General features: G+C 50.4%; 1 protein-coding gene across 3 annotated transcripts in view; it reads left to right on the top strand.

Annotated features, from left to right (window-relative positions):
• Slc5a9 (solute carrier family 5 member 9) overlaps positions 1-17,693 on the top strand; it is a 30,204-nt gene that overhangs the window by 633 nt on the left and 11,878 nt on the right. Inside the window, exons 2-11 of one of the 3 annotated variants that reach the window (XM_004639152.3) lie at positions 6,012-6,215; positions 7,951-8,022; positions 10,432-10,536; positions 10,811-10,975; positions 11,438-11,543; positions 12,236-12,316; positions 12,829-13,034; positions 13,223-13,358; positions 14,366-14,473; positions 16,362-16,512. In XM_004639152.3, coding sequence (XP_004639209.1) covers positions 6,102-6,215; positions 7,951-8,022; positions 10,432-10,536; positions 10,811-10,975; positions 11,438-11,543; positions 12,236-12,316; positions 12,829-13,034; positions 13,223-13,358; positions 14,366-14,473; positions 16,362-16,512 — 1,244 coding nt within the window. In that variant the 5' untranslated portion in view covers positions 6,012-6,101. Of the gene's footprint in view, positions 1-6,011; positions 6,216-7,950; positions 8,023-10,431; positions 10,537-10,810; positions 10,976-11,437; positions 11,544-12,235; positions 12,317-12,828; positions 13,035-13,222; positions 13,359-14,365; positions 14,474-16,361; positions 16,513-17,693 lie in introns of those variants that run through there. The other 2 variants (XM_023724278.1, XM_023724279.1) reach the window with 2 other exon arrangements.

Below are 17,693 nucleotides of genomic sequence, written 5' to 3'. Positions count from 1 at the left end.
TTGAATTGAATCAAACACAAGCATGTAAATTATCAGTATAATGCCTAGGTCCTGAGACCTGCCAGGCTGCTTTTGCCTACCACAAGAAGGTGATATAGAGTAGCTTTTAAGGTCAGACAAATCCAAATTAAAAACCCAAATAAGTCACAGAAACTAGCCAATAAATTGTTCTTATCTAAAAATGTGAAGAACGAGGCCAACTTGTATTGTTCATGTATCAATTGCGATCATATCTATGATTCAGCCTACATAGTTGTAAACATCAGTCTCTTTGGCACTCATTTCATTATTCTAGAGAAGGAAGCTGTCAGCAGAAAGCTCTTCCAAGGGTAGTTTTTCAGGAAGGACCTGTAAATACTCAGGGTGGAGGCCAGTAGTAGGTACACAGAGCCTGCCCAGCATTGTTCTTGGAGTCAGGAGTAAGAGGAGCACCTAGGCAGGTGCAGGAAGGGGACTTCCCTTCCTTGTGAAAGTTGGTTGTGTGGCATGAGGGAGGGTAGCAGAGCTGGGACCACTTGGGATAGTCATCATCAGATGGATGCCTGGCTCACAAGGACCCACCAGCAGGGCTTCCTTCCCTGGACAAAAGGTGCCTATCTGACCTATCCTGGTGGCAACATTAACCCCTTGCTTGGGATTGAACAAGGCTGCCTCTCACTCCTGGCTCCAGGCAGGGAATAGGTGGAGCTCTGAGTTAGAGGAAGAACCACTGAGGAACCAGGGAGACACCTGAGGAGGAAGATTCACACGCCAGCACACTTCCATCTCAGTGAAGCCAGCGAGGACCTCTCCCCTCCACTCCTTCACTCACTCTTCCCATCTCTGCCTCAGTGGCTACACCAACAGGAACTTCACTCACATCCATGCCCCACACTGCCCAAGAGGGAGTTTTAAGGCCGGGCAATCACTTCCCCTCCCTGACTTTGTCCCCGGGGTACATGAACACCAATGGTTAAGGTAGAAAGCACCTTGCAGGGATCATATCTAAGCAAAGAGCCCCCACGTCTTATTCATAGATAAATGGGGAGCACTCTGGGGTTGTAGATGTTTCAGGCTGGGAAACAGGAAGAGCTTCTAGGTGCACAGGGTGGCATGATTCAGAAATTGTAATGTCAGGTGCCTTACATGATCCGCCACTTCACTGTACGTTCGGAGCTGGTACTTTCTCTGCACGTCTTGTGCCCAGGAAGGGCTGGCTTCCTGCCCATCTGCCTTGGCGAGGAGGTCCTTGTCAGCTTGTCTCTCCCACTCCTCTTCCCCTCAGTCATCCACAGGCTGACTCTGTGTCTCAGCATTGAGTCAGACTCTGCTCCGTGGTGGCCCCAGCTGGGGGGCCATTGCTACACTCTCCACAGTTCCCTGCTGCATCTCCTGGAGCTGAGCTACACTCGGGAAGGGGCAGGCAGCCCAATATTCTTCCACTTCTTGAGAAAAAAACAAATATATATCCAAAGAAATGTTTTGTGTCCAGTTCTTAGTATATGCTTTACAGATCTTCCCCTCATTCATGTGTAATTTTGCATACTTTTCCTACATATGTTATTGTAGAAAATTTGCATAATATAAGATTTACTGTTTTTAACAATATGGTTCAATGCAATTAAAAATGCTAATTATATTGTGCAACAATCACAACCATCTGTCTCCATGACAACCTTTATCTTTCCAAACTGAAACTTTGAAACTACTTAACACATGAATTCTCCCTCCCCCAGAGCTGGGCAACCACTCTCCTCTCTGTCTCTATGACTGATTCCTCCAGGTAACTCAGGTAGGGAGAATCATACAATAGTTGCCTTTTCCTGACTATAGTTAGCAGAAACCCTTCAGATCCACCCATGTTATGACCTGTATTAGAATCTCTTCTGCTTTTGAAGCTGGATAATATTCCTATGTATGCATACATCTTGCTCATATATTCTTTAATAGATATTTGTGTGGCTTCCAATTTTAAGACCCTGCTTTTAGTTTTGTAGGGGCATATACCCATATGCCCTCCAGTGGAACAGCTGGTCAATGTAATACTGTGTTCAATTTTTTAAAGAAATTTCCATGTTTTCTATAGAGACTTCACCATGTTCTATTCCTATCAGTGATGCGCAAGGTCTCCAATCTCCACATTTCCTAACTACATTAATTTTGTAGTTTTTTTAAAAAATAATAATCAATGTATTAGGTGTCAAGCGGTATTCCATTTGTGGTTTGGTTCTTACTTACCTATGATTAATGATGTTGAGTATCTTTTCATGTGCTCACTGGCTATTCATGTAACTGTTTTGGAAAAAATGTCTGTTCAAATCCTTTTCTCATTTTATGATATACCTATTTATTTGCCTGACTTGAGTCAGCAGATTTCTTTATATATTCTGGATAATGATCCTCTATTAGATGCATGATTTACAAATACATTTTCTGAGTTACTCTATCCATCTATCTATCTATCTATCTATCTATCTATCTATCTATCTATGCTTTTCCTTTACATATTTTGTACAGGGTCTCACTATGAAGCTCAGACCCATAGTAATCCTCATGTTTTCAATCTCCCCAGTGCTGGGATTACAGGTACACACCATAATGCCCACACTCATCGCTGTTTCAGCATGCCCTGGGGGTGGGGCCGGCATGGCATGTGGGATCAGGGATCAAACCCTGATCTCTGTGCTTGCCAAAGCAGGTGCTTAGTCTGCTGAGCTATCTCCCTGGCACTTACTTTCTCTATTGACAGTGTCCTTTGATGCACAAATGGCTTTAATTTTTTTAATTTTTTAAAAAAAATTTATTTATTTATTTGTGTGTGTGTGTGTGTTTGTGTGTGTGTGGCCAGCTCAGCCCACCAGGGGGCGGGGCTGGCTGGCATGTGGTGCTGGGGGATTGAACCGCGGTTCCTGTGCTTTGCTTAGTTTAGCTTGTTCTAAGTAGGTGCTTTAGACCACTGAGCCATCTCACTAGCCCAAATGGCTTTAATTTTGATGAAGTCCAATTTATCTATTTTTTTTCTTTTATTGCTGTGTGTATGAAGAGGGGATTTCTGCCCTTATTACAAAATCCACTGTCATGAAGATTTTCACCTATCCTTGCTTCTAAGAGTTGTATCTTATTCTTCCACTTAGATCTTCTATTGATTTTGAGCTACTTTTTGTATATGACTGGAAAGAAAGGTGTAACTTTTTCCTTTTGTGTGTATAATGCAGTTTTCCTAGCACCATGCATTGAAGATTGCCCTTGATTGCCTCTGATTGGACAATCTTAACACCTTTGTCAAAAATCACTTCTGGGACAGGGGAGATGGCTCAGTAGAATAAGCGCTTCCCTGGCAAATGCAAGGGCCTGAGTTCAATCCCCAGTTCCCTTCCACCCCCCAAAAAAATCACTTCCCCATGTACATAAGGGTTAAATTCTAGGTTCTCTATTACATTTCATTGTTTTATAAGATGATCTTATACTAGTCTTTTTTTTTTTTTTTTTTTGGTGGAACCAGGGATTGAACTCAGGCCCTTGCACTTGCCAGGGAAGTGCTTATTCTACTGAGCCATCTCCCTGGCCCCATTATACTAGTCTTATACAGTATTGATCCCTGCAGCTTTCTATTAAATTTTAAAATCAGAAAATGTAAAACCTCCACCTTTAGTTTACTTAGTCATATGAAGTCACTTAATGGAGACTTGCATTTGTCATCCCAGAGCCCTTCTATAATTTTCTAAGCAGGTCAAGCCTCTCCTCTGCTTATAAAGCACTCGCAGTGATCTCAACAGGACTTTGCTGCCCGTCCTTCACTGCCCGTTCGCAGTGCTTCAGATAAGAGGGAAAGGGAGTATGTTCTGGGTGTTGATCGGCTCTGTGCTGAGCATGCCTGCGCCGCGCGGCGGGGAGTCTTGCCCTGGGTTGTGGATGATCACACGTGTGCTGCTGCCTCGGTGCCTGGACGATGGCCAAAGGTGCAGGAACGACAGCATGTGTATGCCCTTCACTGTCAGTCCTCTGGCGTGGCTTTCTGGCTCCGTGAGGCCTACTTGTTGAATGCCAACAACTGCCTCAAGTGTTTAGCCATGTTGAATGAGATTCTTTATGCCTGAATTTCATAATCTATGCTTTCCAAACAGAAAGTGTATACTGTTTCCTTGTAGACTCTGAGCGGCCTCTGTGCATGAATTCTTGGCTGCTTTTCAAGAATGTCCGAGGCTGAATTGATCTGTCCTATGTCGGAAGTCTGTTTGACCCAGTTAGACCATCTTTTGCTTATCCTTTTTACTTTCCTTAGTTTTTATGACACTCTGTACCACCAGTCTATCAGCTGTGGTCCTGGGATTCAGAATATCTACCGCAGCAACTTCCAAGTCTCTGTGCTCCTTCTGTCACCGCAGTGCCCTGAGTTGCCAGTCCTCTGGTGAGCTGACATGTTTTAGATACACTGCAAGAGCATCTGCTGTGTGCCCAGCCCTGCTGGTTTAGAATTAGGCCACATGTGCAGGGCTGGGGACTCAGCCTCAGGGACTGTTAAACTGACTATCTCAGGTCCTGGTCCTGCACATTTTCTGATGTGTCTGACACTGGCCCTGTTGCCTCCGCCCCTCTCATTTATCTGTGGAGCTCTTATTCTCCTTTTAATACCAGTGAAGGATGCTGCCTTTGCAAAGTGACTTGTCTGCCCTTGTGGCATCTAATGGTAATGAGCAGAAGACCTCTGAGTCCTTTCCAGCTGGGGACTAGCCTGACCTTCACCCAGATCAGTATCCTACTGCTTGGGTGTGGCCTGGCCTGGCCTTATGTTCTGGGCTAGGAAAACAGGGAAGAGGAGGTAAAGGGCTCTGCCTGTCACTTTTCTTAACCCAAAAAGGGAAGAGAAAAGTACCCAGCCCTGAACTTCTCTTGGATGCTATTGATGGAGGTGCAGGGTTAGTAGGACCCCTGCATTCCTCCAGCCTAGACCCTCACCTACATGGGCAGAGGTGCCTGTAGAGTGACAGTCCGAAGGCTGAAATCTCCCAAGTACAGGGTCAGGAGGACCACGTGAAGAAGTATGCCTGTGCCAGTGGCTGGGATCCTTGGCTGATGGCATCAGTGTTGGTTCTCTGCGTTAACCTCAGGAGCATGCAACTATTCAGGGTTTTCAAAGGTCTCAGAGGCTATCTTCACCTCACAGCTGCTGTGAGGCAGGCAAGACCTTGATGAGGACCTCTGGTTTAGAGACACTCAGCAGTTTGCCCAACGCCATCTGCATTTTGGCATGGAGTGCAGCTGAGAGTAGGAGCTAGGCTGCTTATACCCCAGAAGATGGTCTTCCCTTGCCCTGTGGATTCTTCCCTTTTCCCTGAAGGCTTCTTGCCTCAGCCCATTTCATCTGTCACAGAATAGGGGAGGAAGCATGGGCTGGGCAGCAGTAGAGGTGAACTCTGGCCCTGCTGTCATCACTGGCCCTACCTGTTCCTTGGAAGAAACAGCTGTCTCTTTCTAGGTGGTTTCCTAGACTGTAGGAAGGGAACATGACACCTGGAGGTTAGGGGTGGGAATACATACTGTGCTTACTGCCTAGCAAGGATACCAGCATCCTCTTCCTTTCTTTCTGTCTCCTTCTCACTGGGCAAAGAGAAATTGCCTTGAGCAGGTGATTATGAACCCAGAAGTCCAGTCCCAGCTCCACCTGTATGTCCCTAGACCTCAATTTCCCTTCCATAGAGCTTGAAAAATCATGATTTTTAAAGACCTTTGCAGCTCTGGGACTCCAGACTTCTTTCCTCTTCCTTTTCTTCCTCTGGCTCCTGCACTTCGGGGGTAGGAAGGTGACCTACTCTGTGTGTGTGTGTGTGTGTGTGTGTGTGTGTGTGTGTGCCTGTGCATGCATATGTGTATGAAGATGTGTGTTAGTGCACACTTACGTGTGCTGGGGAATCATGAAGCTGGTTGGGTGGGGGTGAGGAGACAAGAGGTAGGACGTTGCTGTGTGCTTGCAGGTCTCTAAGCTCTGAGCTCCTCAAAGGCTCACAGCACTTGGGGCTGTTTAATCATTACAGGAAGGGAATGAAGCGGGAGAACCTCAAAGTCCAGCCAGCTAGGGACTGACACCAATAGATGAGTGAGGAGCTGGCTGAAAAGGGGACGAGATGAAGACGGAGACAGCACTGCGCTCAGCCCTGGGCTCTGATAGTGGCCTGCACACCTATGACCTCGTGGTTGTGGTCATCTACTTTGTCTTCGTCATTGCCGTGGGGATCTGGGTGAGCAGGGTCTGAGGCCAGGGCTGCGGGGAGGAGGGGAGCACAAACACCTCTCACCGGAGCTAAAGGCAAGAGCGAGAGGCAAGCAGATCAGAGGATCTGGGAGGAGCAAAATCTTCAGGAATCAGCCCCGCCCATGCCCCCTTTCCATAGAGGGCAGACTGAGGCTCAAAGAAGGCTGTGGTCCATCTGAGGTCACAAAGCGAGCTGCAAGCAGGCCCGCCTGGAGCCCCTACTCCTGCCTCCCTGCATCTGGCTACCTGCTGCCTTTGGCCTCAGCCATGGCTGGCTACCCTGAGCCGCACTCCTGCTTTCCTCCCCAAGTCGAGGTCCACAACCCTTTGCCTCCCCCCAGGCTTCTTTAGGTTGAGATCAGGGAGCTGACACCCTGTGTTCTCAGGGAAGGAAGGTGCAGGCATATGCCAAGGTCCCTCTGCTCCTGCTCTCCCCTCCAGGGAGCTGTGGCAGGGCCCAGGGTGCTGAGCTCAGGTCCCAAGTCCAGCCCTGTGAGTCAGTTTTCTCTTAAAGACCTGAAGAACAGGCTGAAGCTGTGGGAGGACAGGACGCTGGTGAACACCGGCCTGGAGCCAGGCACACAGGTGGCAGGTGACAAACAGCTGCTGTCATCACCCTGCTCTGCAGTGCTTTCAGCACCTCCAGAGCCTGCAGGGCAGACTGTGACCTGACTCCTGAGCCTGGGAGCTCAGGAACCTTCTCTGAGCCTCCCTCTCCTGTTCCCTCCCTAAGAGGAAGTCACAACACACACTGCCTCCCAGCACTCCTGGAGGAGGAAGTGGGCAGACAGGTGCTGGTAGCTCCAGAGAGGCAGCTTGAACAATAAGAGGCCAACTCTGCTGTGAGTTGGACAAGGCACTCCCTGGGGCAGATGAGTGCCTCATCTGAGAAATGAGTTTGTGCTACTCCTGTGGCCTCCAAGAGGACCAGAGATGAGCAAAGGAGGTTCAAGCACCAGGCCCTACAGGAGTTACCACTCCCTAATCATTTTCCTTTTCCTTTCTCACCCTCAAGGGAAGCCTCAGAGGCAGGCAGAGATCTATGGTCTTACAAGAATAAATTTTTGAGTTCCCCCTTCTCTGCACAAAGCCAGCCCTCATCCATGTCTCAAGAATTCTCTTGTGTACCTCTAGTCCTTCATTTTTAGAACATAAGCCTAAACTTCTGGGGTCCTGGAAAGAGCTTAGTAGCATGATTTGACATCAGACCAGGCAAAGTGAAGACCCTGAACAGCATCACTAATCCTGTCCAGGACCCAGAGTCCCATAGTTCCATAGTCAGACTGGTTAGCACAGCCATTGTCTGCAGTGTGGGAACTTGGCTGGGAGGAGTGGAGAGGCCAGCTCAGGAGAGGCAGCCTCTGTGCACCTGAAGCCCAGACACTACATGGTCTCCTGAGAGCTGACACAGGGGTGGAAGGAAAAGGACATGCCAGTGACCATCTGGTACCCTTGCACAGCACTTTGCTATTCACAAAGACCTGGGCATCCTTCTTTGCTCTGCGCCTCAGCCCTGAATGAATGCTGAGAATCATAAAGATGAAGCAACTCTCACAAGGACCTGTAACTCAAAAATGATGAAGCAGTCAGGCTGTCCATCCTGTCTCAGTTCTTACCTTTGTTGTCCCCATGGTGCCCCCACCTGGAAGGAAATCTGGGGTGAGGGGTTATAGACAGCAGAAAACCCCTGGAAGTCCTTACTATTGCCATTTCCTTTTCAGGCATCAATCCGTGCAAGCCGAGGGACCATTGGTGGCTATTTCCTGGCAGGCAGGTCCATGAGTTGGTGGCCGGTGAGTGCTCCCCACCCCCCAGTCACATCCTTCTGTCATCTGAGCCTTCTTCTCCTATTCCCTCTCTAAGAGGAAGTCACAGCACACACTGCCTCCCAGCATGTCCGGAGGAAGAAATGGGCAGACAGGTGCTGGAAGCTCCTGACAGGCAGCTTGGGCAATAAGAGGCCAGCTCTGCTGTGAGTTGGACAAGATACTCCCTGGGGCAGATGAGTGCCTCATCTGAGAAATGAGTTTGTGTTACTCCTGTGGCCTCCAAGAGGACCAGAGGTAAGCCAGGAAGTACAAGCACCAGGCCCTACAGGAGTAGGGCCAAAGCACAGCATCCCTTTGGGGTTTCCAACTCTAGAGCTTCTCCCACCCCAATCCATCCCACAGCCTGAGTGGCCTTACTAACACAGCTTGACAAGTCTCATTAGAACCTCTTGGAGGTGGGTCCTAGGCCAGCTCTGGACCTACAGAAATAGATCTAGAGTGTCCCCGAGTCTTCATGAGCCCCAATCTCTCCCATTAGACCACGTGCATTTCTATTGGTCCTCAGAACTAACCTTTTGCTCCATGGGATGGAGGGAGGCTGGCCCTGCCTGGAGAACTAGTAATGGAGCCATCAGTTCCAGTGGGAAATGAAGCCGTGCGCACACTCAGGCACACCAGCCTCACACTCACACCGACTCAGGCGCCCATACCCGTACATTCCTACAGACTCGCATTCACACACACACCTGCACGCTCATATACTGTCCCATTCACACCCTCATATACACTCACATGCACTCTTACACATTTCTCCACTCCTTCCCGCATGCCCTCTCCCACTCCCACTCACGATCGTCCTTGTACTTCTTCCCCTCACGCTCACGTACTCAGTCAAGATCCCACTCTCACACACTCATGATCACACACTCACAGAGCACTAAACCCCTGGGAATAGTCATGCTTAGTTAGTACCTCTGAAAGCACAGCCCTGGACTTAAGCCGACGCAGGGTAAGGAGAAAGCCGAGGCCCACACTGACTGCACTTCTGGCCTGCAGAGGGCAGAGCTCTGGCCCTGGGGAAAACCAGGCCTCCTCCAGGAGATGTCCTGACAAGGCTCAGGAGACCTGAGAGCCCCCTACAGTGCACACAAAGGGCTCAGCAAGATGGGTCGCTCATGTCCACGCCTTCGCACTGCTCTGCCACCTCTTGCCGGAAGGCCTCAGTCGTCAGACTTATTTCACTGCCCACTTTCAGTGGCCACCTGAAGAACACACAGGAGGAAGGGAGTCCCAGACCCCTAGAGGATGAGGGTGAGGCTTTGCGAGATGGGATGATTCTAGGAGGGACACAGAGTACAAAGCTGAGCACAGCTCTTCCCTCCGGCCTGGGCCTGCTCCGAGGTCTCCCAGCCTCCCCCAGGCTCCAGGGCCCTCCACCCCTGCCCTCTCCCCTCCCGGAGTTGGATGCCCTCTAATAATAAGCAACAGCAGAGTAAGTGCTTAGCAGGGCCAGGAACCTTCGCGCCGTGGCTGTGGGAGCTGGACAGGCAAGCTTTGATCTTCATCTGGTCACCTGGGCGAGTTTCTTATCAATGCCTCAGTTTTCTCAAAAAATATGGTGAGAATTGTTAGTTTTCTGCTACTATAACAAATACCTAAGATGATCAACTTGTTAAAAGAAAGATTTCTTTCCACTTTTCCACTTATCTCATGGCTAGGAAGTAAAAGAAACAAAAGAAAATTCTGGGTCCCATAATTCCCTTCATGGCACGCTCCCAGTGACCTGTGATTTCTCACTACTCAGACACAGTAACATCAGTACTTACCTTTATGGGGTTGCTGTGAGGCTTAGCCGAGCTCACATGCACAGGGCTTGGGAGCTGCGTAAGTACTGCCTGCTGAGATTAGTGTCATTGTAAGTTCCATTAGCATCCCTTCCATCATCTCAAGAGCTGGCCTCCTTTCTGGAGAACAATAAACAACTCAGAGGCTGGCCTGGCCTGTGCTCAGCCCCTGGACCCCTCCTCTGCCCAGCCTTGTCCTGGAGACTGCAGGAACAGGGCATGGGGGTTCCTGTCAGAGTGGCCCCCAGCCCTGCCAGTGTCCTTCTGTGGCCCGTGCAGAGCTCTATCCTGCCTACCCAGCCCCGCTGCCCTGGGCTGCTCTCTGGTCCCTGCTACCTCTTCCTCACAGCCTTGGAGCCTGTGGCTTCATTTGTCCTAACCTTAGTGCCTTCTTCTATAAATTTAGAAGGTCAGTGTTCTTCCCTCTGGCTATTTGTGGAGATTAAAGGCATTAGGACAGATAAAGTGCCTGGTACAGTGCCAAATAAAAGTGATCCCCCAATACTATCTCTCATGCTAGTGGTTCTGACCCCAGATTAATTCAGATTAACCCTGACCCCTGCTCTTTGACCCCACTTGTGCCTTGCAGATTGGCGCATCGCTGATGTCCAGCAACGTGGGCAGTGGCTTGTTCATTGGCCTGGCTGGCACAGGGGCTGCCGGGGGCCTTGCTGTGGGCGGCTTCGAGTGGAACGTAAGGAAGCTGCGTGGCTGCTCCAGCAGAAAGAGGGTCTGAGGGTCGCCCCCTTCCCTACCTTAGTGCTTAGGGAAGCCTCAGAGGGCCCTGGGAGCTCTCTGGTGAATGGGAGCTCATGGTACAGATGAGGAAACTGAAGCCTGGAAGAGGTGGGTTGGGTCGCGTCCTGGCTCCCCTACCTCCCTGCCCAGTGATCTCGCACAGTACACAGTCTCTGGTAGGAGGCTTCCCTGATGTTGTCTACAATCTCCACACCTTCTGATTTTCCCAGGCAACCTTCCTGCTTGTGGCCCTTGGCTGGATCTTTGTCCCTGTGTACATTGCAGCTGGTGTGGTCACTATGCCAGAGTACCTGAAGAAGCGATTTGGCGGCCAAAGAATCCAGGTGTACATGTCTGTGCTGTCTCTCATCCTCTACATCTTCACCAAGATATCGGTGGGTATCATTCCAAGGCCGCCTGCCTGTCTCTCTGCATCGCCATATGCTTGAGGCTGACGGGAAGCTCACATTTACAATTTGGATGGATGCATGGATGGATGGATGGATGGATGGATGGATGGATGGATGGATGGATGAGAGACTGGAAAGAAGGGGAAAGGAAAAAAGAAGCAAAGGAAGAAAAGAGAAAGTGAGGAGAAAGGAAGGATGGCTGGATGGATAGAAGGAAAGATAAAAGAAAAGAAGGCTATATCCACACATGTTTCATATATGCTCCGCTGCAGCACTGAGACAACCAGAGAAGAATGATGTTTTAAGTATGTGCCAGCTCTTATTGAAAAAAAAAAAAACCCACAATCTGGAGTTCATTTTTTCATTTATCTTGCTATTAATTGGTTCTTCATCAGCAACTGTTCATTATGTGCCAGGGAGAAAGAGCTAATGGCCCTGTCCCTGCAGACTGACATCTTCTCTGGAGCCCTCTTCATCCAGATGGCTTTGGGCTGGAACCTCTACCTCTCCACAGCTATCCTGCTGGTGGTGACAGCCATCTACACCATCACAGGTAGGTCCAGGGCTGAGCACCAGAGCAAGCTGGAGAGGGAAGTGGCTGACTGGCAGACAGAAAGAACAAGCTGTGGGACACAGTGGGACAGGAAAAAGGAGATGAAGGTGGCGGTAGAGGGAAAACTCTACCAGATCAAGACCAGGCCGGCACTGGAAAAGGCCACCTGCCTCAGGGCAGGTTGGGAAGCTGCTGTCTGGGCTGGAGGAATGGTGCGCTGCCACAGACCCACTCCTGTTTCTTACAAAATGTCTCACACAGGGCTGGGCACCTTGGGCCGCCAGCACAGGACAGACAGACAAACTTAGTTAGGATGGTGGGACAGATAAAGCTTGGGCATTTGGGTAGAATGAAGGAGGAGCAAAGAGAGAGCCCTGCTGGTGGAGCCAGCAGCACAAGCAAAGGACAGGACTTGAGTCGTTGATGGCATCAACGAAAAGCCAGGGCATGATGGCCATGGTGAAGCACTATTAGGGACAGGAAGAGCCACATGAAGAGGCTGAAGTGTGGCCAGGCTCTGTCCTCCTGGGTGGGGAACAGGGAAGTGCTAGATTGTGGAAATGCAGGTGACCAAAGCCCTTTGCTGAAAGGCCATGGTGTCACTTCTGGTCCCTCAGTGTGGCCAGACAGAGGCGGGTTGCAGAGTGCAACCCCTGTTGGTGCTGGCTGATGTGCCTCTTCTTGGGTCCCAGGGGGTCTCATGGCCGTGATCTACACAGACGCTCTGCAGACGGTGATCATGGTCGGGGGAGCCCTGGTCCTCATGTTTCTAGGTAAGGAAGGGGCCTGAACACGCTCACCCTCACCCCTTAAATTCTTCCTTGGGGCGTTTTTTTTTTTTTTTTTTTTTTTTTTTTTTTTTTTTTTTTTTTTTTTTTTGTTTGTTTGTTTTTTTTTTGGTGGCCGCTCAACTTGTCCTGGCGGTCAGGGCTAGCATGGCATGTGGTGCCGGGGATTGAACCACGATCACTTGCTTTCCCTAAAAAAGCTTGCCTAAGCAGGCACTTTAGACCACTGGGGCTATCTCACCAGCCCTCGGGGCTACTTTTGACACCTCCATGGCTCACCTGGAACTTTCCTCATTACAGTCCTGCCTTGTCTCCAAGTCAGGGCTCCTGAAAGGCAGAATTCCCTATTCCAAGGTACAGGTCTTAAGCCCGAGCCCCCTCTCCCTTCCCACTCTCAATCGTCAGGTGGGTTCCAGCCTAGAGCCCCACGTGGGGCTGGGGAGCATCAGCTGGGTGGGTCCCAGGAATGCTCTCTCACCGCATCTCTCTTTCCACAGGCTTTCAGAAGGTGGGCTGGTACCCGGGCCTGCAGCAGCTATATAGGCAGGCCTTCCCTAATGCCACAGTCCCCAATACCACTTGTCACCTTCCACGCCCAGATGCCTTCCACCTGCTTCGTGATCCTGTGAGCGGGGATATCCCTTGGCCAGGGCTCATTTTTGGGCTCACAGTACTGGCCACCTGGTGTTGGTGCACAGATCAGGTAAGGTGCCCACCAGGCTTGGCCTGGCCCACTAGCACATGGGGTGACTTCCTGCAGGCCATACAGGCATTTGGAGGTGTAGAGGTTGGATTTTCCTCTGGGACTGGAGTAGGACACAGTCAGAGACCAGGGTCGGGGCTCACGTGCGGCCCCCGATCAGCACGGCTCCACTGTTATTGCCATTCCAGGTCATCGTGCAGAGGTCTCTGTCTGCCAAAAATCTGTCCCATGCCAAGGGAGGCTCGGTGCTGGGGGGGTACCTGAAGCTCCTCCCTATGTTCTTCATTGTCATGCCGGGCATGATCAGCAGGGCACTGTACCCAGGTGAGAGCGAGGCTTCTTTCTGGACCTGGGGATTCAGTACCAAGGGGGGCTTTCCAGAGAAGCTGCTCCTGGGCAAGATGGACCAGGGGAAGGCTGCAGGGGATGCGATCTTACTTTTAAGATCCCACTGTAGGCAGTGCAGAACTTAAAGGTCAAGCATAAGCATTCCAGTAGCACAAATTTGTATCTCAAAGCTATTTTTTTATTTTTTAAAGAGAGTACAAAATAGTGTTAAAATGAAAAATTATGATACAGAATTTCACTTAACAAAGTAATATGAATTTCACAGTATTTATTGTAATACATAGTGTTGTCTCCCAACCAGTTATTCATATTACCAGATATATACATGCAAAACTGGAAAAAGAAAGAAATCTATAAGAAATTAAGAGGAGAAAAAGGAGAAACAATTGAAAAAAGGAGACAAAACAAATGAAGCATTATCCGCTCCTTTCCACAGACCAGCAGAAAAGCACAGTACAGTTGTCCAAACCACCCTGCTTACATATATAGATAAATCTCTTTCCCCAATTCCCTCTTCTGTCCTTCTCCTCAACTCGGTTAACTCTTTTTGCTTGATTCAGTTCATTTGCCTTTACCAGTATTATACCTTTCAGATTCCATTTTCTCTTTCATGTTCTCACACCAAGGAGACAATATGATGTTTGCAATGCCAGTCTGATTTATTTCACTTAAGAGTATGGTCTCAATGCTATTTTAAAACCCTGCTTCCTCTTTTGAAAAAAGGCATTTTTGGACTCTTCCAAGAATATTTTCCTTTATCAAGATATAAGTCATAAAGCTCAAAGCAGTCTATACCATGTTGTAGAATAGTATGCATCTTGGACAGGAAATCCACCCAACACCCAACACTGCTCACCCCTTGACCTTCTAGACAAAGTCAGAGTCTCCGGTGAACATTTCCCCATAGTTTCAGAAGACAAATGCTGGGCTGCCCTGAGAGGCGCAGAATCCCACTGCTCCAGCTGCTATCCTCTTTTCTGCAGATGAGGTTGGCTGTGTGGATCCTGAGGTCTGCCAAAGAGTCTGTGGGGTCCGAGTGGGGTGCTCCAACATCGCCTATCCCAAGCTGGTCATGGCTCTCATGCCCATTGGTGAGTTGCGTCTTAGCACTGCACTCTGCCATCCCCTTCAGTCCTCCCTGACGAGGAGGGATTGTGCTATGGATGGATGGGAAGAGGGAAGAGAAAGGCTCATTTCTGTACCCCTGCCCACTGTGCACACAGGCACAGCCACACATTCCCAAGCATTTGTACAGTGCCACTTGTGCCTGGTGCAGGAGATGTGCAGATAAGAGGCAGGTCCCAACCCTCAGGCTTTGTGCCAGTCTACAGGGTTCCTGGGCTTGGCCAGGGCACTGGACAAGGTGACCTGGGGATAAGGAGCAGAGAGGGAGCACATTAGACAGAGTGGAGTGGCACAGAAAATGTTGTTCTAAGAAGGAGGTGATGTGGTGAAAACACCCAGGAGAGGGCTAAATGAGAGGAGTACGGTGTGGACCCAGTGGCTAGAAGCAAGGAAAATGACCTTCCTAAGAGGTCACTGCAGCCCAGCCTTCTTCTGGAATGGAGCCCTTTCTCACTGAGGGAGGGGAGGCCAGAGCAGGGATGATGAATTTGGGCTTGAGAAGAATCATGCAGCCTGGAGGACTCAGCAAGGGGCAGGCTCAGTGAGCTAGGGTGGCATCAGTGAGGTGTCTGCAGGGGTCCAGGTGATGGGCGCTAGTGGCTTGACCAAAGGGGCGACCTTGGCAATGGAGAGAAGGCGTCTAACGATGGGCATGAAGCTGAACTAGCAGGACTTGAGCTGCTGGATTTCAGCAGGGAGATGAAGCCGAGAGGGCTCCCAGGCCTTTGTCTCCCAGGTGGGTTTACAGTACTAGTGAGATCGCGGTGATGAAAGGCAGCGGTCAGTGGGCCTGTTCCTTCCTTGCGGCAAAATGAGATGCAAATCAGAGGTACTGTGGAGATGGCGTGAGGCCCAGCTAGGACAGAGCAGCTCAGAAGCGTGATGCATGGAGGACAGCAGAGTAAGGAGGCCAGGGAGGGGCCTGTGGTCCTAGGTTCTGCTGGGTAACCAAAAGCTGTTACCACAGAGGGTGGCAGAGGGCTCGCAGGAAGATGAGCACCTACTCTGGGAGCCCTTGAGTCCAAGACACCTGAGAAGCTTCCAGAGTGACACCAGGACTTAGTTAGATATACAGATTTGGGCCTGACGAGGCTGAAGAGGGGCCAGAGCAGGAAGTCACCTCCCCAGTGATGAGCTCAGTCATTAGAGCCAGAAAGACTTCAGAGACCAGTTGGCTCTATTCGCCATGGTCCAGGTAAAAAACAGGCCCAGGATGGGGAAGGAATTTGTCCAGTGACCACCTAGTTAGCTGGTTACTTGCACAGCCAGGAAACAGCTCCAAACTTCTGCGTCCTAGGCTGGGACTTTAGCCCAACACTGCAAACTGGTGGTACAAAACACTGAAAAAGAAAAAAAAAAAAAGGCACAAAATACAAAATAGAACATAAGGGCCAAGATGATAGCTCAGCAGCACAAGTGCTTTCATTGGCAAGTGCAAGGTCCTGAGTTCTATTCCTGGTTCCCTCAAATCAATCAATCACAAATGAACAAAATACAAAAAAGGCACTGGCCATGGCCCTCAGCCCCAGGACTCCACTAATGATCTGCTGCTGAGAAAGACAGATTGCAGTATTAAAGGTGCAGACCCGCATAGAGCAGCCCGTGTCACACACCTCACCATATAGATGAGGAAGCCCAGGCCATGGCAGGGCCAAGGAGTTGTCCAAGACCCACAAGGCAGGGGAGAGGCAGAACCTGGCCTGTGGTTTCCCAGGCCTCCTGACTCCTTGTGTGTGCCAGAAGGCAGCATCCTCCCACCCAGCCCAGCCCAAGGCCCTGGCTCTGCGGTGGCCTCCTGGCCGGCAGCGCTGCTCTTTCAGGACCTGCTGTCTCTCACGCCTCATCTCTTCCTAGGTCTGCGGGGCCTGATGATCGCGGTGATCATGGCTGCGCTCATGAGCTCCCTCACCTCCATCTTCAACAGCAGCAGCACGCTATTCACGATCGACGTGTGGCAGCGCTTCCGCCGGAGGGCCACCGAGCAGGAGCTGATGGTGGTGGGCAGGTGTGTGCCTGGCCTGCACCACGGTGGGCCTTGCTCTGTTTTCCTGGCCTGGGGTGCCCTGGGAGAGGAACTGGGGCCCGGCTTGGGGCAGCACTCAGGGCACTGGGGGACCTCAGTTGGGTCCCTCCACCTCTGGACCACTCCTGCCCTCCAGAGTAATGGAGAGAAGGCACCCTTGCCTGTCTTTGACTTTGCCTTGGAATGGATCCGTGGGGTGACTGACAGGTAACAAAATCTTCCAGAAGAGAGAGGTGAAGAGTGCGAGTGGGAGGAAAGGCCGCTCACCCCAGGGCCTTTCACGTCAACTCCTCCTGCTACCCCGGGTCAATGGCAGAGTTCAGTCCAGGGCATCAGACTCCCTCCAGATCCAACCCCTGAACCCCCGGGCCACACCCTCGTGCTGGGACCCCGGAGGGCCGGGAGGCTCACCGTGTGATGAGCAGGGTGGTCGCGGGCGATTCACACTACACTAGCAGGGCGCCTGCCTCACTGGAGCTGTTCACAAGAAAGTTGCCTCCAAATGTTGCAGAGCCTCAAACATCTCGAGACAGAACTTGAACTGTGCCTTGTAGGCATCACTTACCTTTTAAAATCAAAACTGGGCAGTTAATTCGTCTAGTTCTCCATAGGCTGGGAATTTATACCTTGATTCGGGCTAAGAGGGCCTTTCTGAGGTCTCTGCTTCATAGTTTAAGGCTCCCTTATCACCGCCCCTCTGGCCTGAGGCCCTGAGCTCACCTGCTGGCTCTTGACGTCTCCCTGCCTCCCCTCCCTCGCAGTTATCACCCGGGTGCCTCAGCTGCCTGCTCCTCTCTGCAGTCCAGCCATAGCCTCAGGAAGCGAGCTCCCAGGATCTGAGAGTAGGACAAGACGAGGGGGAGAGCAGTGGCGAGGCCACCTGGGTAACTGCTGCTGTCTTGGAGCTTGAGAGAAAGAAAATAAGAATAAGGACAAGTGTGCAAAGAGAGGCTTTGGAAAGGCTTGCTGGGGCTTACATCATCAATCAATGGGGTTCTGGCGCCATCTCCTGGCAATATGCATTATTGCACCTAGCGCGTCCAAGAAAAAGATTTGTTGGTTGGTTTTTTGATGTTGTTTTGGGTTTGTTTTTGTTTTGTTTTTTAAATTAATTTTCTCATCTACAAAACCACATCACCAGCACACTTTGACTTAAGATTGAG

This window comes from Octodon degus, unplaced genomic scaffold (assembly GCF_000260255.1).
Source record: "Octodon degus isolate 3935 unplaced genomic scaffold, OctDeg1.0 scaffold00107, whole genome shotgun sequence".
NCBI lineage: Eukaryota > Metazoa > Chordata > Mammalia > Rodentia > Octodontidae > Octodon > Octodon degus.
This window is presented reverse-complemented; position numbering and strand designations above follow the sequence as displayed.